The sequence below is a fragment of the Pongo pygmaeus genome, chromosome 1 (assembly GCF_028885625.2).
Source record: "Pongo pygmaeus isolate AG05252 chromosome 1, NHGRI_mPonPyg2-v2.0_pri, whole genome shotgun sequence".
Lineage (NCBI taxonomy): Eukaryota > Metazoa > Chordata > Mammalia > Primates > Hominidae > Pongo > Pongo pygmaeus.
In genome coordinates this window covers 69,845,351-69,868,304 of record NC_072373.2, presented here as the reverse complement: position 1 = coordinate 69,868,304, position 22,954 = coordinate 69,845,351, and the positions used below count along the sequence as shown (strand labels likewise).

General features: G+C 35.7%; 2 protein-coding genes across 17 annotated transcripts in view; both read left to right on the top strand.

The window, feature by feature from the left end:
- QSOX1 (quiescin sulfhydryl oxidase 1) overlaps positions 1-22,954 on the top strand; it is a 299,134-nt gene that overhangs the window by 127,115 nt on the left and 149,065 nt on the right. The window lies entirely within an intron of this gene.
- The window catches only part of CEP350 (centrosomal protein 350), a 159,174-nt gene that overhangs the window by 73,074 nt on the left and 63,146 nt on the right, over positions 1-22,954 (top strand). For all 16 annotated transcript variants that reach the window (XM_063651301.1, XM_054454017.2, XM_063651462.1 and 13 more), the window contains 8 exons: positions 4,668-4,842; positions 7,205-7,425; positions 10,259-10,422; positions 14,523-14,633; positions 15,044-15,184; positions 16,414-16,550; positions 17,387-17,509; positions 21,459-21,628. In XM_063651301.1, the coding sequence (XP_063507371.1) occupies positions 4,668-4,842; positions 7,205-7,425; positions 10,259-10,422; positions 14,523-14,633; positions 15,044-15,184; positions 16,414-16,550; positions 17,387-17,509; positions 21,459-21,628 (1,242 nt within the window). The remainder of the gene's footprint in view (positions 1-4,667; positions 4,843-7,204; positions 7,426-10,258; positions 10,423-14,522; positions 14,634-15,043; positions 15,185-16,413; positions 16,551-17,386; positions 17,510-21,458; positions 21,629-22,954) is intronic.

Here is a 22,954-nt window from a genome sequence, read left to right as displayed (position 1 = left end):
CGCTGGTAACCACTGTTGTGTTTTCTGTGCCTGTAAATTTGACTACTCTACATACTTCATATAAGTGGAATAATAGAGTATTTGTCTTTTTTATCTTGCTTATTTCACTTAGCATAATATCTGACTCACCGTTCATCTATGTTGCAGCATGTATCAGAATTTCCTTTCTGTTGCTGAATAATATTCCATGCTGTGTATATGCCATATTTTGTTTATCCGTTCATCTGTTGATGGACATTTTGGTATTTTCCACCTTTTAGCTATTGTGAATGATGTTGCCATGAACATTGGTGTACAAATACCCTATTTGAATCCCTGCTTTACCCAGATACAGAATTGGTAGATCAAATGGTAATGCCATGTTTAATTTTTTGAGGAACTGCCATGATGTTTTCTATAGCAGCTGTACCATTTTACATTCCCACCAGCAATGCACAGGGTTCTATTTTGTCTACATTTATGCCAACACTTCATATTTTCTGCTTTTTTGATAATAGGACATCCTAATGGGTGTGAAATGTTAACATTTTTAGTAAGAGTCCTTCCAGACAATTTGTAGGCACACACAAATAGGCAATTTTATGTGTATGGGATCACATTTTACATGCAATTTTATTCTGTCTGTAGGGTATGGGTATCTTTTTCTGTCAGTAAATATGGATTACCATTTGTAAGGATTACCCACTAAATAAACTCTAGACCCGTTAAGTAACAGAATACTATTCTGTTTTTGCTTTTTTTGTTTTGCTTTTTGAGATAGGGTCTCACTCTATCACCCAGGCTGGAGTACAGTGGTGTGATCACGGCTTATGGCTCGCCGTAGCCTCAACATCCTGGGCTCCATCAGTCCTTCCACTCAGCCTCCCAAGTAGCTGGGACTACAGGCACACAACACCCCACCTGGCTAATTCTTCTATTTTTTTGTAGGGACGGCTTCTGCCATATTATCTGGGCTGGTCTCAAACTCCTGGGCTCAGGCAATCCACCTGTTTTAGCTTCCCAGAGTGCTGGGATTATAGGCGTGAACCACCACACCTGGCTTGTTATTTGAATATATTATAATTTATTTAACTCTTTCCCCATTGCTGGATATTTAGGTTATTTTCTTTTTTCTTTACTCCATTATAAATACTACTGCATTGAATATCCTTGTAAATACATCTTTTATGCATTAGTCTGTTTTTTTCCTATAGGGGAAAATCCTAGAGGTAAGATAATGGGGCAAATAATATGCCATGTTTAAAATGTTGTACATTTTGCCAAATAGCCTTTCAGAAAGTTAGTGCCAGTTTATACGTCCAATGAGAGTGCTAGGAGAAATTATTTTTAAATCATTAACCTAATATAAGCAGTTTGGAAGTGTTCTGAAGGTCTTTGTAGGACATTTAGACATCATTTTACCAGCACTTCCCAAACTCTGTATTTTCTTATGAAATACAAGTTTAGTGGTATAGACTGTTTCATAAGTGTTCTGAGAATAAAAGAGCTCCATGGTTCCATACATTTGGGAAATTCTTTTAGAGTGAAACAAGATTCTTTCCTGTAAGACTCAACAACACTGTAATATGCTAGTGCATTACTTATTTTAGGATAAGGATGAGGCTGTAGTATGAAGCATTTTCCAAGTGTATTTTGACTACAGAATCATCAATCATCATTTTATGGCATTAGAATTCAGCTGAACACAGTTTGGGAAATGCTGATCTTGCTCAATTCTTATTTTGCAATTGTTAGCATTTGCTAAGTTAGTGTCTCACCTAAGGTCACTAACTTGTTATTGGCAAAGCTCAGATTCTGACTTCTGACTCCTAAATTCAGTCTATCTTCTGGTATGATATACTGCACAATTTTGAAATATCATGATATAGGCTGGGCATGGTAGCTCACTCCTATAATCTCAGCATTTTGTGAGGCTGAGGTGGGTGGATCGTTTGATGCAGGAGTTCAAACTCCTGGAGTTCGAGACCAGCTTGGGCAACATGGTGAAGCCCTGTCTTTAGAAAAAATAGAAAAATTATCCAGGCGTGGTGGCACACACCTGTAGCTCCAGCTACTGGAGAGGCTCAGGTCGGAGGATCAGTTGAGCCCCCAAAGTTGAGGCTGCAGTGAGCCATGATCATGCTACTGTACTCCAGCCTGGGCAACAGAGCTAGACCTGTCTCAAAAAAAAAAAAGAAAAAATCATGATTTATTGAGTGTATGTGTATTAATAATATGATTTAATGTAGGTTTAAAACATTATCATCTAAAACAGATCAGATGAAGTATAGGTAGCATTTTGTGGCTTTCAGTTTCCCTAATCCTCACCCGCAATACCAGAAAAACCCTGATATATTTCACTTTCCACAGCATCTTCTTAAACTTAGTTTCTCCTTCATCCCCAAGTTCTAAAATCAGTGTGATTTTAATTGTATATGCTCCATCTGGTGGTGAAAAGGAGTGTCTGCATGCTCTGTACAAAAATTTACCTGGTGTAGTTGAAAGTAGTTGGTAGATTAAAGTGGTAATCCTAGGGAAAAAAAATTTTGCTCTAAGATATGGAATATGGCTTTACTTGGCAATCTTTTAATGTCGGGGCATTTTCTTTTCATATGGGTCCCTGGACTGGAGTGTAGGCCTTTCTTGCACAGAACATTATCTTGTCTATAATTTCTAGTTGTTTAAAGTCAAGAAAAAATTTTAAATTGTGTATTTATTGTCAACAAACAATATTAAGTGAATAAAGCGTTCTTACTATGAAAGCAGTGCAGCTTTATTGTAGAAAAATTAGCAATAATCAGTATTAACAGCTTGCTTCTAGCCTCGGGATCCTAAATAGACTTTATAGAGTCCTTTCTAATTGATTAATAATATTCTATTTTAAGTGTACAGTTCAGTGGCATTAAGCACGTTTATACTGTTGTACAACCATCCCCACCACTCAGCTTCAGAACTTTCTGAGTTTCCCGTACTGAAGCTCTGTATTCATTCAACAATAACTGTCCATTCCTCCCTCCCTTCAGTTCTGGCAACCACCATTCTAACTTTCTGTCTCTATGAATTTCACTAGGGAATTTAGCCATTTTCAAGTGTACAGTTCATTAGCATTAAGTACATTCACATTGTTTTGCCATCATGATCACTATCTATCTCCAGAATATTTTCATCATCCCAAACTAAAATCTATACCCATTCAATAATAACTCTCATTCTCCTCTTTTCCCAGCGCCTAGTAACAACTGTTCTACTTTCTCTCTATGAATTTGCCTATTCTAGCTATGTCATGTAAGTGGAATCATATTTGTCCTTTTGTGACTGGCTTATTTCACATAGCATAACGTCTTCAAGTTTCATCTATATTGTAGCATGTGTCAGAATGTTCTTCCTTTTAAGGCTGAATAATATTCCCGTGTATGTATAAACCACATTTTGTTTATCCATTCATCAGTTGATGGACATTTGGGTTGCTTTTATCTTCTGACTATTTTGAATAATACTGCTATGAATACAAGTATAAAGAGTATTTTTTTCACTTTTGTATTTTCTTTTGCTCTTTAACCATGTATATCTTTAAAGTTTAACTTTAAATTTTTTTGTATATATATATTTTAAAGTATATAGTAATTTTACAATAAATTTTTACAAAAAATTTTAATGTATATATACACTATATATTTATGTGTATATATACATATCTGTATATATATAAACATATGATGTATATATAATATGTAAAATATATATTTTATATTTAAAATTTGGGCCACTATTAAAATTTATATGCAGTTTTGTAATCTGCTTTTTTTAAAAGGTAATAATAAATATTTTCCCATGCTGCTGTTTAAACATACAATCAAGATGAATAGTGTACTAGACTAGAGTCAGGAGGCCTGGGTGTATGTCCTATTTCTGCTGTTGATCAGAGCAGAATACCTTGTTAAGCAAGTTATTAAGCCCCATAGATCTCTAGTTACCTCATCAGTAAATTGGGGATATAGTACTTATTTCATAACATGTTTAAGAGCAATAAGGTACTATATATGAAGTGCATTTGAATTACAATGTCCTATATAAATGTTCGGGTTACTCTTATCTATGTGATTTAGACAGGTATTCTCTTATTAGAAATGTAGATTAAATTTCTTTGAGTTACAGAGTTACACATTGAATAACATGCATAATTTCTGTTTCAGTCATCTTCTTAAGATATATTCCTATGAGTAAAATTATTGAGAGTCAGAGAATGTGAATATTTTTATAAATCAGGTTACATAGTTCTTACCATAGACTTTTTCAAAAGAATTATGTAGTTCAGTTATCAGTTGGTACTATTTTTCTGCCAGCTCTGGATTTTGTCCTTTAAAAAATTCTTTTTGGTTACTTTTTCATAGGGATAGATTAGTATTTTATTGTTATTTAATATATTTATCTTTTATTACTATTGAGCTAAGAATGATTTATTAATAGCAAGTGGAATTAATGGAAGAAACTTCACTTTCCTTAACCGGAGACAGAAGGATGAATTGCTTTATTTTAGATATGGAAAACAGATTTTGAATATAGTATAGGTCAAATTTTAAATATTCTGATTTATACTTTTTGTTATTTTATTGAAATCTATATATCAATTATCTCTCTCAATAACTTCTAATATTGAGAATCAGCTTTATAAGAAATTTACTTAACAGGGTTGGATTCATTCACTGGAAATGTTCAGAACTCACTTCTTGATGAGGAAAAAACAGAACATGGCTCCCATCAAGGAAAGAAATCTGGGACCAGCAGCAAACTTTCTGTTAAAGATTTTGAGCAGACTCTTGATACAGATAGCACTTTGGAGGATCTTTCTGGACATTCTGTGAGGTAATGTATATTTTATACTGTAATTTATATGTAATTAAAGTTATATAGTTGATATTCAAAAAATCCATATAATGAATTTTAGCTCAGCAGTCTCCTTAGCTGTGCATGTCTGAGCTACTACAAAATTCTATATTTTACAAATAGACTTCATAGCTTTGTTCACAGCTCTAATCTTTATCTATATATTAGAATATGGTCATGTATCATCTAAACTGTTATAACCTCTTTCTCAGGAATTCTCTCCCTCTAGCACAATCCAGTTTTCTATGCTAAATGCTGTTGTTACAATTCTTTTCTTGGCTCAATCTTTTGACTAAGCAGCTACCCTGCTTAGGGTGCTTTGTGAGGTCATAGATCAATTCTAAGTGCATAACTCTACTTGAAGTGTTTTCACTGGGCTACCATGAACTATCTCATTTCTTTTGTCTATAAATGTCAATTCTCATCTATTCATCCATTCTTTCAACACAGCTACTTAGCATCCTTATTGTCTTATTGTTTATTTCTTCCTCTCAACTTTTCTGCTGAACTTACTAGACCACTCAGGCAGATTTTGAAATCTGACTCTTTCTGATTATGGAGCTTGCGTACTGTTTTTTCTCTTCTTTCTAATATCGTTACGATGCACTTAGTCTGTTGCTTACAAATAACCTTCAGTTGTTGCTAGCTATACAGTTCCTACTCATTTGTCCATATGACTTTTCATGTGTGCACTGGTTTTGTCTTGGAAATTGAGGCTCTGAGAAGACACGGATTTATTTTTTCCTTTTAAAGTAACTTTGTGCTTTCACTAGTACTGTGACACATAAAGATTACCATTTTTAGTGCTTTCATGTTACAAATAATATTGCATCATTAATACCATTATTTCTGTGTTTAAAATTAAATTTTTTTTCTTTGTCAGTGATTTTGGAATTTAGAAAACTTTACCTTTCCTTAAGAATTACTCTGATGATTTAACTTGATGAAATTTACAAAGTTAAACATTTCTTAATGAGATCCATAGCCAAATAAGTTTCATCAATGCCCCGTACTGCAATCTAGATTTCCCCTTCCCCACCCATGGAGATTCACAGGGATAAAATAATTTGAGGCTTTGATAAGGAGAAGTCCAGATTTTTCAAAAATTGTTTAACCTCTTTTTTTTGTTTCTTATTTGGCTGTAGTCACTCTTTGTCCCCAAGCTCTTTTGCTTTCTTTTTGGGAAAGCTTATTAACATTATTGGAAATATACTTTTAGAAATGCTAGTCTGGCTAAATTTTATCTGCATAGCAAATATAAATTCATCTTATAAAACCCTAAGGTGAGGTGCAGAGTACTTTGTTTTGTTTGATGTTGTGTTTTAATTATTTAACAGAAATCTGTTAAAATGGTCATTCTTTTTGTGTTTCATACATGAAATAGACTGTTAGAAATAGTATTTATCCAAAGTATCAATAGAAAATTAAGGGTCAAATAAACACATGAGTGCCTCTCAGGCCTACTTCTATTCAAGTATTTTTATGCTGGGTATAAGAGAAATTTTTACCTTTGAAAGCTATTTCATCATTTTATTAGAAGCTAAAAGCAAACTTGTTTCAGTATATTGGCAATATAACTGTGCTAAAATGCTTTATAGAGTATCTTTGAATAATTTATTCAGTAAATAAATATTCGGTGGAAGGCAACATGCTTGATGTTATAAGAAATAATACCTTTAATGAGCTTACTTTTTCAAAGAAAGGCTAGAAACATGCCTTGTATTGAATTAAATGCCTTAAGAGTTGTTACAAACTGTTATGTTACTTATTAGAAAGTTCAAGAAAGAGATGTAGTATTAAAAAGTAGATATAAAGAAATGAAGTATATTAAGTATTTAGAGATGGATAGTGTGAAAATTTTTTCTGTGATTCTTGGATCAACAAGAGGGTATAACAAAAGAATAGTTTTTGTCTTTTCTTACCTTTTAACATAAAATATTTTATTCTCTTTCAGAGATGTATTTTAAGCCTCATATATGGCTCCACTTCTATTGCTGTAGAGTGTCTATTTTAGAAGACTTTGCTTCATGCTATAATGAGTGAATCATAGTATATGTACACTGTAGAGGGAAGAGTTCAGTGCTAGTTTAATCAAGCTACTCCCTTTCCATTGTATTTAGGGCAGGGTTTGTGCCTTGCTTGTTCACCACTGTAATTCTAGCAATTAGAGGAATATTCATATTCATTCAGCATAGTGACTATATTAATGAATAAATGCCTAAATCACAACTTTTTAAAGCTAATGTTGATAGTTTTTTTATATGTTGTTCTTTTGAATTATTTAGCTGGTTTACAAAGTACTTTTCCTTCCTCTAATGTTTTTGTGGATCAAAACTTCTAGTGTCTCATCAGATAAGGGAAGATCTCAGAAAACTCCAACTTCTCCCCTGTCACCAAGTTCCCAGAAATCATTGCAGTTTGACCTTCCAGGAACTTCTTCAGAAAGATCTAAGTCGTCAGTAATGCCTCCAATTATAACAGGATTTAAGCCTAATGCTCCTCTCACTGATTTGAACCTGGCTGCCAGCAGAACAACGACAGAGAACGCGGCTCCAATACCAGGTAAGTATATCCATGCAATTGTAATTTTTAGAATGCAATATGAAATTTTTTCTCTCAAAATTCCTTTTCTTTGAATTGAGTCCTAGAGAAATATTATTTCAGGTGAATATGATTACTTTTCAAGTATTAAAAACTGCAAGAAATTAAATATTGAAAAGCACGAGAGACTCAGTAATGTTGATTTTTTTCCCTTGTCAGCCAGCATTAGTCAAAACATATCTGAAAAATATGTCCCATATGTGCACTCCTGTTTATATGTATACGTATGTATGTATACACACATGTACGTGTGCACACACATAGAAGTAAAGTACATTGTATAGGCATACCTTGTTTATTGTGCTTGGCTTTATTGCATTTCACAGATACTGCGGGGGTTTTTTTGTTTTTTTTGTTTTTTTTGTTTTACAAATTAAAGGCTCGTGGCATTGAACAAATTCATCAGTGCCATTTTTCCAGCAGCATGTGCTCACTTCGTGTCCCTGTGTCCACAATTTTGATAAATCTCTCAATATTTCAAGCTTTTCATTATTACTATATCTGTTACGGTGATCTGTGATTAGCGATCTTTGATGTTCCTGTTGTATTACTAATTGTTTTGGGTGCCACCAACCATGTCCATTTAAGAGGGCAGGCTTAGTGGATTGATGTTGTGTGTGTTCTGACTGCTCCACCAACTCACCCCGTTCCCCTCTTCAACCCTCCCTCTGGCCTCCTTATCCCTGAGACACAATAATATTAAAATTAGGCCAATTACTAACCCTACAGTGGTCTCTAAGTGTTCACTTGAAAGGAAGAGTCACATCTCTCACTTTAAATCAGAAGCTACAAATGATTAAGCTTAGTAACGAAGGGATGTCAAAAGCCAAGATATGCCAAAAGCTAGGCCTCTTGTGCCAGTTAGCCAAGTTGTGAATGCAAAGGAAAAGTTTTTGAAGGAAATGAAAGGTATCACATGAATGATAGATAAGAAAACAAAATAGCCTTATTGCTGATATGGAGAAAGTTTTAGGGACCGAGATAGAAGATCAAGCCAGTGGCATCTTTAAGCCAAAGCTTAATCCAAAGCAAGACCCTAATACTCTTCAATTTTGTGAAGCCTGAGAGAGGTGAGGAAGCTGCAAAAGAAAAATTGGAAGCTAGCAGAGGTTAAAGAAAGAAGCCATCTCTATAAAATAAAAGTTCAAGGTGAAGCAACAAGTGCTGATGTGGAAGTTGCAGCAAGTTATCCAGAAGATAATTGAAAGTGGCTACACTAAACAGATTTTCAACGTAGATGAAATAACCTTATGTTAGAAGAAAATGTCCTTTAGGACTTTCATAGCTAGAGAGTAGTTAGTGCCTGGCTTCAAAGCACTGAGCTGACTCTCTATTTAGGGGTTAATACAGCTGATGACTTAAAGTTGAAGCCAATGCTCATTTACCATTCTGAAAATCCTAGAGTCCTAAAGAATTAAGCTAAATCTATTCTGCCTGTGCTGTATTAATGGAACAACAAAGCCTGAATGACAGCACATCTGTTTACAGCGCTCAAGTTTACTGAGTATTCAAAGCCCACTGTTGAGACCTACTGCCCAGAAAAATAAAAGATTTTTTTCAAAGTGTTTTTTTCAAAATTTGAAAAAATATTTATTCCTGCTTATTGACAATGCACCTGGTCATCCAGGAGCTCTGATGGACATAAAAAGGAGATTAATGTTTTTATGTCCCCTAACACAAAGTCCATTCTGTACCCATGGATCAAGTAGTAATTTCAACTTTTAAGTCCTACTATTTAAGAAATGCATTGTGTAAGGCTATAGCTGCCATAGATAGAGATTCCTCTGCTGATTTGGGCAAAGTAAATTGATCACCTTCTGGAAAGGATTCACTGTTCTAGATGCCATTAAGAACATTTGTGATTCGTGGAAGGAGATCAAAATAGAAGCATTAACAGGAGCTTGGAAGAAGTTGATTCCAGCCCTCATGGATGACTTTGAGGGATTCAGAACTTCAGTGGAGGAAATAACTGCAGATACGGTGGAAATAGCAAGAGAACTAGAATTATAACTGGATCCTGAAGATGTTACTGAATTGCTGCAGTCTCATGACAAAAGTTGAATGGATGAGTAGTTGCTTCTTATGCATGAGCAAAGAAAGTGGTTTCTTGAGATGGAATCTACTCCTAGTGAAATGACAGTAATTATGTAAATATTACATAAACTTTAATTGATAAAACAGTGGCAGGGTTTGAGAGGATTATCTCCAGTTTTGAAAGAGGTTCTACAGAAAGTGGGTCAAATGCTACCAAACAGCATTACATGCTCCAGAGAAATCTTTTGTGAAAGCAAGAGTCAATCGAGGCAGTAAACTTCGTTACTGTCTTATTTTAAGAGTTGCCAGAATCACTCCAACCTTCAGCAACCACTGTGATCAGTCAGTAACTATCAACATTGAGGTATGACCTTCCACCAGCAAAAAGATTAGGACTTGCTGAAGGCTAAGATGATCATTAGCATTACTGTAAAAATACAGTATTTTTAAATTAAAGTATGTACTTTTTTTTAGACATAATGCTATTGCACACTTACAAGACTACAGTATAGTGCAAATATAACTCTTATATGCACTGGTAAACCAAAAAATTTGTGTGACTTGCTTTATTCTGTTATTTACTTTATTCCTTTGGTCTGGAACTGAACCTGCAGTATCTCCAAGGTATTCCTGTACTGAGTCCCAGTTTTTTCTACAAAGGAAAGCAAAGTTGATTTTGGCTCTTAAAATGACAGATTTTAGAAATCTGAGGTGTAATTTCATGTTAACTTTCCCATTTGACTATTGTCATGCCTTCCAGGTTCTAAGCGCTTTTCTCCTGCTGGCCTCCATCATCGTATGGCAGCAGAACTCAGTTATCTGAACGCCATTGAGGAGTCGGTGTGCCAACTGTCAGATGTAGAAAGAGTTAGAGGCATTTCACTTGCTCAGCAGGAGAGTGTGTCTCTAGCTCAGATAATAAAGGTATTTTTGTAGTTTTTTAGCTTTCTGTGGTTTTTCTTTTTTCTTTGCTATTTAAAATAGTCTTAATGATGACTTAAACTACTGTGCCAAATAGAAAAAAATAGTGTGCCATATAGCACCTATAAATAAATAGTCCTGGGAAATATCTCTCAGGACACTAAAAAGATACAGTGTTTGGCAGCAGAACAATAATAAAATCATTCTCTCTCAAATACTTTGTTTTCCATGTTTTCTGCTTTGTTTAGTTGACAGTATAAAAATCATCTAGTCAAACATTCTTAATATTTTCTCTTTTCATTGATAGGTGAGAGAATACTGAGGGGTTTTTTTTTTTTTTTTTTTAAAGCTTTATTTGTACCAAAAAGAGAAGTTTCTGAGATCCGGGTGTTTGATAAAGTCAGGATAATGTGGATTTTTCCTTAGCAAACAAAAATCCAGAGACGATCTAAGCACTCTTCCCTTAGTGGAGATGCTTTAAACAACAACAGCAACAAAAAAAAAACCCTGAGTTATTATTACTTACATACTATAAAATACACAGATTTTAAGTGTACAATTTTGACAAGGTTTTTTTTTCTTTTTTGAGACAGAGTCTCACCGTTGCCCAGGCTGGAGTGCAGTGGCACAATCTCGGCTCACTGCAAGCTCCGCTTCCCAGGTTCACGCCATTCTCCTGGCTCAGCCTCCCAAGTAGCTGGGACTACAGGCACCTGCCACAATGCCCGGCTAATTTTTTCTATTTTTAGTAGAGACAGGGTTTCACCATGTTAGCCAGGATGGTCTCAATCTCCTGACCTCGTGAACCACCTGCCTCGGTCTCCCAAAGTGCTGGGATTACAGGTGTGAGCCACTGCGCCTGGCCCAGTTTTGGTGAGTTTTGACCAGTGTATATACCTATGTAAGAACTACCCTAATCAAGATATAGAACTCTTACATTGTTACCCCAGAAAGTTGACTCATGCCCATTTTCAATTACTCCCCCTTCCCAAAGGCAATTACTGTTCTGATTTCTGACACCATAGTTTATTTTTGCCTGTTCTAGAACTTTGTATAAAAGGAAGTGTACTTTGAACTTTGTGTTTAGCTTATTTTATTCAATACCAATTTAAGATTTATCCATGTTGTTTTATCAGTAGTTTTTTGTTTTGTTTTGTTTTTTGCTGAGTAATATTCCATTAATATCACAATTTGTTTATCAGTTTTCCTGTTGATGTACATTTAGATTATTTCCAGTTTTTGGTTATTGTGAATATTCCTGCTATGAACATTTTTAAACAACTCTATGCATACTACATATGTTTTCATTTTTCTTGTATGAGTACCTAGGAGTGGAATTGCTTGGGTCAAGTATATGAAACTTTATAAGAAACTGCCATACAGTTTTCCAAAATGGTTGTAACATTTTACACTCTTGTAATATATAGGAGAATGCCAGTTGTCTGTATCCCTGCTATCACTTGGTATTATCAATCTTTTATTTCAGTCATTCTATTGAGTATGAAGTAGTATCTCATTGTGGTTGTAATTTGTGTTTCTCTTATTACTGATGAGACTGATTGTCTTTTTGTGTATTTATTGAGCATTCTTTTGTGAATATCTGTTCAAATCTTTTACCCCCTTCATTATGGGGTTGTCTTTTTAATTATTGATTTATAGAAGTTCTTCATATATTCTGGAAACAAGTCCTTTTCAGATGTATTGGAAATATTGTATTCCAGGTCTTGGCTTATCTTTTCACTTTTTAAACTGTGTCTTTTGAGGAATAGAAGTTTTAAATTTTGATGAAATCCAATTTTAATTTCTTTCTTTTGGGTAGAACCTTTAATTTTCTAAGAAATCTTTGGGCCAACTGTGGTGGCTCACACCTGTTATCCCGGGACTTTCTGGGAGGCCAAGGCAGACAGCTCACTTAAGCTTAGGAGTTCCAAGACCAGCTGGGGCAACATGACGAAATCCTGTCTCTACTATGAATACAAAAATTAACCATCCACGGTGGCGTATGCCTGTAGTCCCAGCTACTTGCAGTGGGTTGGGCGTGGTGGGGTGGTGGGGGGGTGGGGGGGTGGGGGGGGTGGGTGATGGCGGTTGGCTAAGGCAGGAGAATCGCTTGAGTCTGGGAGGCAGAGGTTGCAGTAAGCCAAGATTGTGCCATTGGACTCCAGAGTGAAACCCTGTCTCAAAAAAAAAAAAAGGAAGAAAAGAAGGAAGGAAGGGAGGGAGGGAGAGAGAGAGAGGGGAGGGGAGGGGAGGAGGGGAGGGAGGGGAGGGAGGAGAGGGATAGGAGGGAAGGGAAAGAAAGAAATCCTACCCTAAGATACTAAGATATCTTAACATTCTCTTAGTTTTTTTCCAAAAGCTTTATAATTTTAGCTTTCATATTTAAGTGTGTAATCCTTCTTAAGTTAATTTTTGGATCTGATGTGAGGAAGAGTGTCAAAGTTTATTTTTCCCTAATATGGATATTCAATTGTTCCAGCACCATTTTATTAAAAAGACTTAAATTACCTTGGTGCCTTTATCAATGATTAAGTAATCAATTATGTGTAGATCTATTTCTAGACTCATTTTCCATTCATCTATTCATCTATCTGTAATGTCAGTACCATATTGTCTTTATTACTATGGCCTTTTAGTGAGTTTTGAAATCAAGACATAATTCCTCCAACTTTGTTTCTTTTTTTCAAAGATGATTTTGGCTATTCTAGGTTTTTTGCATTTCCGTGTAACTTTTAGAATCAGTTTGTTAGTTTCAACAACAACAACAACAAAAAAGCCTGGTAGGATTTTCATTAGAGTGGTATTGAATCTATAGGTTAGTCAGTCTGGGGAGAATTCACATCTTAACAGTGTTGCCTTTTCTAATTCATGAACATGATATATTTTTCTATTTATTTAAATCTTTGAATATTTCTCTCATTAGTATTTCATTGTAGAGGTCTTACACATTTTAAAATTTATTCCCAAATGTTTTATGGTTTTTGATGCTAAAATTTTTTTTTTCAGTTCCCTTTTCCATTTTTTCTTCCCAAAAGACCCGTCAGACAGTTCTTGGTGTGGGACTGTTCCCATACTTTGCAGAGATCCCATCATTCCTGCCCCCGCCCCCCCCTCAGTAAATAACAGTAGTGTTGTCCAGTCATTGTGACAGCAGAAACACTGGACATTTCCAGATGTTGCCTGGTAGAGGGTGGGAAGGGACTAATGCCAACTTTGTTGAGAGTCATTGTATTGAGGAAATGACCCTATTGTAGTGGAGGGCCTTCCTGACCTTGAAATCTGAGTCAGCACTGAGGTTTTCTGCCACTTTCAAAATACATTATAATTCTGGGTTCCCAGATTTGGGCAGAGCATTACCAACAGCCTTACATACAGCCTTACCATCATTTTTTGTTTTATTTTGTTTTGTTCTAATTTAAAAAAAAAATAGAGATGGGGGGGTCTCACTATGTTGACCAGGCTGGTCTTGAACTCCTGGCCTCAAGTGATCCCTCCCATCTTGGCCTCCCAAAGTGCTGGGATTGCAGACATGAGCCATTGTGCCCAGCCCTTACCACCTTTGAAAACCTCTATTATTTAGCACTATTTCAAAGGAGATGAAAAAAAAATATATATATATATATATATTTATAGATAACATTATGTGGAATAGTGGTAAGAAAGGGTCCTGGTGACAAGGAAACCTTATATGGGGACATCATTTTTTAATGAAACTACTACTTCAAAGTCAAAATGAAATAATCATAAAATTGTGAGATGTGAGGCATTATTTTTATTTTTACATGTAGGACATTTTTTTATCTCTTCCAAAAAGTTGGGTGCTATAGCCTTTGCTTTCTAAACGGCTTTTTGGTATTAATTCTTAGTCCTGTATGCCCTGGAAATTTTTTATATTACTACATTATTTGGCATATGGGAGGTGATCGTTAAATATTTTGATAAATGGTAAGTGGCTGTTGACTATTATTTTTACTATCTTTCCTTTTGGTTCTAATTAGTTGCTTCAAATGATTTGTATTAGTAAGATAGCATTGTGTGTGTTATAGTCACTGTGTTAAAATAGTTTAGTATCTGAGAATTAACATTTGACCATTACTTTGAAGGCACAACAGCAACGCCATGAAAGAGACTTGGCCCTCTTGAAACTGAAGGCCGAACAAGAGGCTCTGGAGAGTCAGAGACAATTAGAAGAAACCCGAAACAAAGCAGCTCAGGTAACTTATTTTGCAGCAGGTTTTTGTTTTTTAAACCTAAATTTGAATCTAGAAATTACTTTAGCGTTCTTTTAATTATATAGGAGAAAAAAAATATATATATAAATAATAAAGTTTTAGTACTTTTTATGGGATAATTCCATGTAATTCAATTTTTGTTACAACCTTGTGAAATAGTCAAGACTCATTTCCAGTTTAGGGAAGTGGCAACTGAGGTACATTGTATTTATTTATCCACAGATAACAGTAACTTGTGAACAGTGGAGTTAAGACTTAAACCATGAAATCCAGATTGTAGTAAAGTGTTTTTTACTACGAATAAGACATGAAATAAATTTATAAATTAAAATTAATTCAGGAGGAGGGGAGATTAAAACATAACTTCTCTTTTAAACCCCTTTTATTTAAAGGTCCATGCAGAATCATTACAGCAGGTGGTTCAATCACAACGGGAAGTAACTGAAGTCCTGCAGGAAGCAACGTGTAAAATAGCAGCTCAGCAGTCAGAGACCACTCGCCTTACCACAGATGCAGCACGTCAAATCTGTGAGGTAGGTGCCACTGAGAACCCTTCTCTTTTTAGTTCTTTTTAGTCAATCTGAGTAACTTTGATCTTCAGTAATGGGTTTCTAATATCTTAGTAAATGCATACTTTGAATTAGTGAATTTTAGTGGAGACCATACCCTATTGAAATAAGAGGCACCATTGATTGGAGTGTGTTGTACATGTGAATGTTATAGAGGCAGAAAAAAGATGAAGAGCTCTAAATTTCTGCCCTCTGGTAAGCTTTTTAGAAAAGTATCAACTTTATTGATGTATAATTTATAAACAATAAAATGTACCCATTTTAAGTATGCAGTTTGGTGAGTTTTCTCACACACACACACACATCTCCCTATAACCATCACCACAATCCAAAAATAGCATATTTCCTCATGTCTCTTTGCAACCAGTCCCTAATCTCAGTCCTGGGGAACCACTGATCTGCTTTGGGTGAAGATGTTTCATTTTTACCCAGAATGATATTAGTTATTGTCTTGTCTTTTCTATAACAGGGGTATAGCCCAAAGTAGTTTTATTGCTGTCTCTACGTAGGATATCACAATTCATAATTGATACAGTTTCACTTTATTTTAGCAGTTGTAATTTTTTTAAACCAAAAGTTAGTGCTATTTGTAAAATGACTTAGTTATTGGAAATCCATGAATGTACTATATGTTGGGTACTGTGGAGTTGTACATTTTAGTATAAAATTGAGTCTCCTTTCTCAAGAAAATTTTAATGTAGACAACATTAACAAAGATTTCAAAACACTCTAAGTCATTAGTAAAAGGAATAGCTCAAAGTAGTGCTTGAACAAGTACTGAATGAATAGTACATGCAGCACTTGCAGTAGTGGTTAAGAATAGGGAAAATGTACTTGACCTGTTGGTCAGCAAAGAGTTAGAAAAGAAGTAGTAATTAAATTGATTCTTGAAGGAAGATTTAATTTTTGGCTTATTACTGCTTATGTTATGCTTTAAGGTTTTCTGTCTAATTCATAGATTGTTATAGCTAGGTGAAACCGTAGAAATCATGTAGTCTAACTCTGTTTTTATGAGATGAAGCTGTTGAGACTTAAACAGGCTAAATGACTTGTCCACAGTATTTCATCTATTAGTGGCAGAATTTGCTTGTTCTCAAGTCAGTGATCTTTCTTTCCAAGACACTATGCTCCTTCTCAGTTCTCTGACCTTACCTTTTAATACATTTGCCTTTCTTGTGTGTGTTCATGTTTAGATGGCAGAGTTGACTAGAACTCATATCTCAGATGCTGTCATGGCTTCAGGAGCTCCCCTTGCAATACTGTATGACCACCAACGGCAACACCTTCCAGACTTCGTGAAACAGCTGAGGACCAGAACTGAAACAGATAGGTTAATATTCATTCATTCAGCAAATATATAATGACTGTCTGTTAGGGTAATATTCATTCAGCAAATATGTAATGAGTATTTGTTGTTATAGGCATTATTCTTGGTTGAGAATACAGTTATGGGCATAGTCTAGTAGGGAAGATAAACATTACTCACATATTCAGTTAAGTGAATGAATACTTATACACTGATTTAAGTGTTACGAAAGAAGGCAACACATGTCTCAGAGATATGTAACACAGGAATTTGAATAGCCTGGGGGTGCCAGCAGGTCAGAGAAGGCTTTCCTGAGGAAATAAAGCTTGTGGTGCAATCTAATGGATGAGGAGTTAGTAATGTAAAGGAGGTAAAGAATAGCTAGATCAAAGGCCCTGAAGGAAGAAGGAACATGGCATATTTAAGAAAAGAAATAAAGACCATTGTGGCTGGAGGCAGAGAGCAAAGAAAATGATATGAGGTGATGCAGGGATCAGATTAAGGTATAGGACCTTGCAGACTTAGGATTTTGCAATTTATTCTAGGAGCAATGAAGTCATTAAAGAGATTATTTTTGGCGGGACTGGGTGACATTACCATATTTGTGTGTGTGTGTTTTTCTTAATCATATTTTGACTGTCTCTAATTCATAGATTTTAAGTCTCTGTTTACATTCATTGATACTAGGAGTGATTTGTGTTTACTTCCTTAGTAAAACAAGATATTCTTTAATGTGTTGTAAGTTATTTTATAGTATCTATTTGTTCAAGATTTTATCTCATATTACTATTAAGCAATACTTAAAATCTTTCTGTTATTAGAGACTTTGAATGTTTAATCAGTTTTTATTTTATTTGTAGGAAAAGTCCATCTGTTTCACTCTCTCGGAGTAAAGAAGGGACCCTTGACTCAAAGCATCAGAAGTATTCCGCTTCATATGATAGTTATTCTGAGTCTTCAGGATACAAGAATCATGATAGAAGGTGAAGACAATTTGATTTCTTTGTCAGTACAGTTTAGTAGACTCTGATAAATGGCTTAAACATTGCTTTCTTTGATTTCTTAATCTTGTTTATTTAAATAGAACAGTGTGTGCCCTTCAAAGTGCTGGCTTCCCTAATTAGCCAGTTTACAAAATAGTTGGTCCATGTAATAATGTAACTACTGTTCCTTGAGAACCTACATTGTACAAGCATTGTATAAATTGTTCTTCCTGCATTTAATATTCACAGCAGCCTTCCAAGGCGGATGGTATTATCCTTATACGTTAGAAAACTGAGGCTCATGGAGATGTTAAGAAACCCATTCAAGGTCACATAAATAATGATACATCAAGGAATTGCACCTTAATTTATCTGCCTTCAAAGGCTGTGTTTATTGCACATTTCCTTGCTGACATTCATATTTCTTGATGTTACAAATTTTTATTGTTATAAAAAATATTGAATAGGCCGGGCACAGTGGCTCACGCCTGTGATTCCAGCACTTTGGGAGGCCGAGGTGGGAAGATCCCCTGAGGTCAGGAGTTCAAGACCAGCCTGGCCAACATGGCAAAGCCCCATCTCTACTAAAAAAACAAAAATTAGCCATGCGTGGTGGCGTGTGCCTGTAATCCCAGCTACTCAGGAGGCTGAGGCATGAGAATCTCTTGAACTAGGGAGGCAGAGGTTGCAGTGAGCCAAGATCGCACCACTGCACTCCAGCCTGGGTGACAGAGTGCGACTCCATCTCAAAAGAAAAAAAAAATTGAATAGCTTGTCATTGGTAGTTGGTGTGATATGAATGGCTATAGCTTTCAATTATGGTTCCATCTTGGGATTAGAAGATTTTAGAGGCTACTTTCCAGCATTTTTACAGGTAACATACTGACATTGTCAAGTATAGTAAAACCCCAATTTAAAAAATTAAATCATGAAACTAAAAGACATGAAAATGTGGGAAAAGTACCAAAAGTTATTGAGTAGCTATTATGTCTCTGAAACTATCTGACTTTCACTTAACCTTTACTGACACCTTCACTGAAACTTCATGTAAACCATCGTCTCGATTACTGTGGTGAACTCCTAATACTTGTCCTCATCCTCTAATCTTTCTCCACTCTATTCATTAGCCACATGGTAACCAGAGTGATTTTTCTAAAATTTCTAGCCAATTTGGTTATTCACCTATTTGAAATCTTCAGTATCCCTCAGAATATTCAAATTAAGGTCTAAATTATTTAGCCTGGCATGAAAACTTTCTTTATAATTGAGCCTTTGGTTCATCTCTAGCCCCATCTCTTGGCATTTCCTCTCTTACTATACCCTACTCATTCTAACTATTTCCAGTTCTCTAGAAGAACCATGCTCTCTGTCTTCTGTGCCATTGCATGATATACCTTCTTTCTAGACCATCCCCCATCTCATTTCATTTAGTTTACTTTTACTTACCTTTCAAGAATCAGTGCTATCCGCTGTCTGCTTTAGCTCTCACCTAAGTGTTTTCCTACAGCACTATGAGTATAGCTGTGATAGTCTTGACCACCCTATGTGTACATGTTTCTTTGTTAGTCAGTTACATTCTAGACTAGAAGCTCTTTGAGGGCTTCGTTTTCATCACCCCAGAAAGAAACTCAGTAACCATTAGCAGTTACTCCCTATACCCTCCTCTGGCAACCACTAATCTGTTTCCTATCTCCGTTCTCTATGGATTTGCCTATTCTGGATTTTTTATATAAATGGCATCATTACAGTATGTGGCCCTTTGTAACTGACTTCTTTCACTTAGCATGATGTTTTCAAGTTTCATGCATGTTGTAGCATGCATCACTACTTTGTTTATATGGCCAAATTATATTCTATTGCCTGGATATCCCACATTTTATTTATCCATTCATCAGTTGGTGGGCATTTGGGTTGTTTCCACTTTTTAACTATTATAAGTAATGCTGTGAACATTCACGTATAACCTTTTGTGTGGATATGTTTTCATTTCTCTTGAGTATATATTTAGGAATGGAATTGCTGGGTCACGTATGGTAGCTCTATGTTTAAATTTTTGAAGAACTGCAAAACTATTTTCCAAAGTAACTGCAGCATTTTATACTATTTTCCCACCACGTAAAATTTTTCTACAGTCCTCACCAATGCTTGTTGTCTTTTTTATTATAGCCATCTTAGGGGGAACCATGCATACTTGTATCACCAGAACTTAGCAAAGTACCTAGCACACAGTAGGCAATCTACTACAAGTTTATTGAGTGAATGATTAGCATATAACTACTAATTGGTAGAATTGAGATTCAACCCCATGTCCTTCTGACTAGAAAGTCCCTACTATGTGCGGCATTACATCATTTACCTTATTGCTTCATTAGAAGATTTATGTTTTCAAAAACTTATTAAACCAAACAATTGTATTATATTCTGATAAGTACTGTCATAGAAATATACACAAAAAAAACAGTATGAACACAGGGACAGAAGTGACCAAAGCTTCCCTGAGAGTTGGGGTGGGGTCCATGCAGTTTCTCAGAAATAACACTTGAACCGATTCTTGAATTCCATAGGTCGTTAGGCAGACACAGCAGCAAGGGCATTTTGGAAGAGGAAATAAGCATGTGCTGAGGATCCTAAGTATATTAACCTGGCTTGTGTAATGAATGAATAAACCAAGAAATGTAAGGAGGAGAAAGCTTGGGGGAATATATGTTTCATTTGTTGGCTAGGAATAGCCAAAATCAGAAGTTCACATGGCATTTCAATACTTGAAGCTTAAAATCAAGGGAAGGCAAAGATACTGATACAAATTTGAGACTCACTCTAAATGATAGTAGTTGAAGTTATGATTAAGACTGCCCAAGGAGAATATGTAATATAAAAGAGAAAGAGGGCCAGCATGGTGACTTATATCTGTAATCCCAGCACTTTGGGAGACCGAGGTGGGTGGATCATCTGAGGTTAGGAGTTCAAGACCAGCCTGGCCAACATGGTGAAGCCCTGTCTCTACTAAAAATACAAAAAAAAAAAATTAGCCAGGTGTTGTGGCACATGCCTGTAATCCTAGCTACTCGGGAGGCTGAGGCAGGAGAATCTCTTGAATCCAGGAAGTGGAGGTTGCAGTGAACCAAATTGTGCCACTGCACTCCAGCCTGGGCGACAGAATGAAACTCCTCAAAAAAAAAAAAAAAAAAAAAAAAGATAGAAAAGGACCAAAACAAAACCATCAATTTAAGGAAAGACAGAAAAATTTAAAGCAAATGAAAGAAACAAGGAAAGCTTGTTAGAGAGGTGGGAAAAGGAGGTGAGAGTAAAATAATAGGTTATAAGAAGGGAGAGCTCTTTTATTTAACATTTAATTTTGACATGATTTCAAGCTTATAGAAAAGTTGCAAGAATAATAGAAAGTCCTCAAATATCTTTCATCCAGATTATCCTAACATTTTACTACGTTTTATTTAGCAAGTAGAGCTTTTAAAGAAGGAGACATGGTCAACATCTAATATTGCAAAGCAATAAATTATCTACTGGATTTGACAATTCAAAGTATAGATTAAGCTTATTTAGAACAGTTTTAGTAGAGCAGTTGGGATGGAAGCAGATTGTGATAAATCGTGATGTTAATGAAAAGTAAAGAAGTGGAAACAGTGAGTAGTAGCTCCCTTTCCCAGAAGTTTGATTTTGAAATGAAAGGAAAAAAGGGAGTGATAACCTAACAACACTGCCTATTATGATTATTTAAAAGTGAAACCTTCCTCTCTCCTACTCATCTTTCTCATCTTTTACAATATCTTCTCAGACTTATGTTACTTAGATTTTTCTGTTTTATATTACATCTTTCTTCATTTTTATCTTGACTATAAAGTACAGTCATTTGGCCAAATAAGTTTACTTTGAAGCTATAATCCTTATTTTGTTAATTTTGTTGTTGTTGTTTCCATGTATCCATAAAAAGAAGTAGTAGTGGTAGCAGCCGCCAAGAAAGTCCTTCAGTTCCATCTTGTAAGGAAAATGAGAAGAAACTTAATGGTGAAAAGATAGAGAGTTCCATTGATGAACAGGTTCAGACAGCTGCAGATGATTCTCTACGAAGTGATAGCGTTCCATCTCTTCCTGATGAAAAAGGTAACTTTCTTTGCAAATAAATGTGTAATCATTTGTTCAGAAACCAGAGGAAAGGTGATCCTTGTTATAAAGTGGCAAATAAGCTGGATGTGGTGGCTCATGCCAGTAATTCCAGCACTTTGGGAGGCTGAGCTAGGAGAATTGCTTGAGCCTAGGAGTTTGAAACCAGCCAGGGAAACATAGGGAGACCTCTGTCTTTACAAAAAAATTAAAAATTAGCCAGCCTTGGTGGCACAGCCTATGGTCCTAGTACGTGGGAGGCTGAGATGGGAGGATCACTTTAGCCTAGGATATCAAGTCTACAGTGAGCTATGATTTAGCCATAGCACTGCAGCTTCAGTGACAGAGCAAGACCCTGTCTCAAAAAAAAAAAAAAGTAAATAAAGTGGCAAACTACTGAAACTGTGTTCTAGTGTTTTGGAATGTAGACATTAAAAGTGATGTATTTGGATATTTAGCAGAGGAGATTTCTAACTTTATCTCATTAATATTTACTAAACTTTATCTCATTAATAATATAGTGTTTCTAATTAAAGCATATTTAATTATAGATAATATTTGTAAGCCTTAGAAGGAAGCACAGTAACCATATGTGATTTGTTTGTGCCATATCTCAAGTCTTTACCGTGATGCCTGGCTTCCAATAACAGTGACTAAATAATTGTCAAGTGACTATTTTAAAATATCATGAACAGTGACTTTATTTAACTTCTTTAAACAATATTGAATTACTTGCCCAGTGCTTTACTTGACTAGCAGAAATACAAAAACAAAAAAAGTTTTACTTGGACTGCTGCTGCTTCTGGCCATATGGAACAACAGGGATCAGATTTACTTACACTTTTTTTTTTTTTTTTTTTGAGACAGAGTCTTGCTCTGTCACCAGGCTGGGGTGCAGTGGCGTGATCTCAGCTCACTGCAACCTCCACCTCCTGGGTTCAAGCAATTCTCCTGCCTCAGCCTCCTGAGTAGCTGGGATTACAGGCACGCACCACAACACCTGGCTAATTTTTGTATTTTTAGTAGAGACAGGGTTTCACTGTGTTGGTCAGGCTGATCTCGAACTCCTGACCTCGTGATCCGCCTGCCTTGGCCTCCCAAAGTGCTGGGATTACAGGTGTGAGCAACTGCGCCTGGCCTACTTACCCTCTTAAAGCAAGTAAAATATCAGGCAAAACATGAAATAACTATTTTTAAGACAATGGGCCTCAGGCAGTGAATTGTGTTGATTCATGAGAGACTGGAAACGAATGCTACAGTTCTACCAGTTTACTGCCTAGAGAGTTTCCAGACTGCAGAGCATGGAGCCCAGTGGTCTTCTTGAGT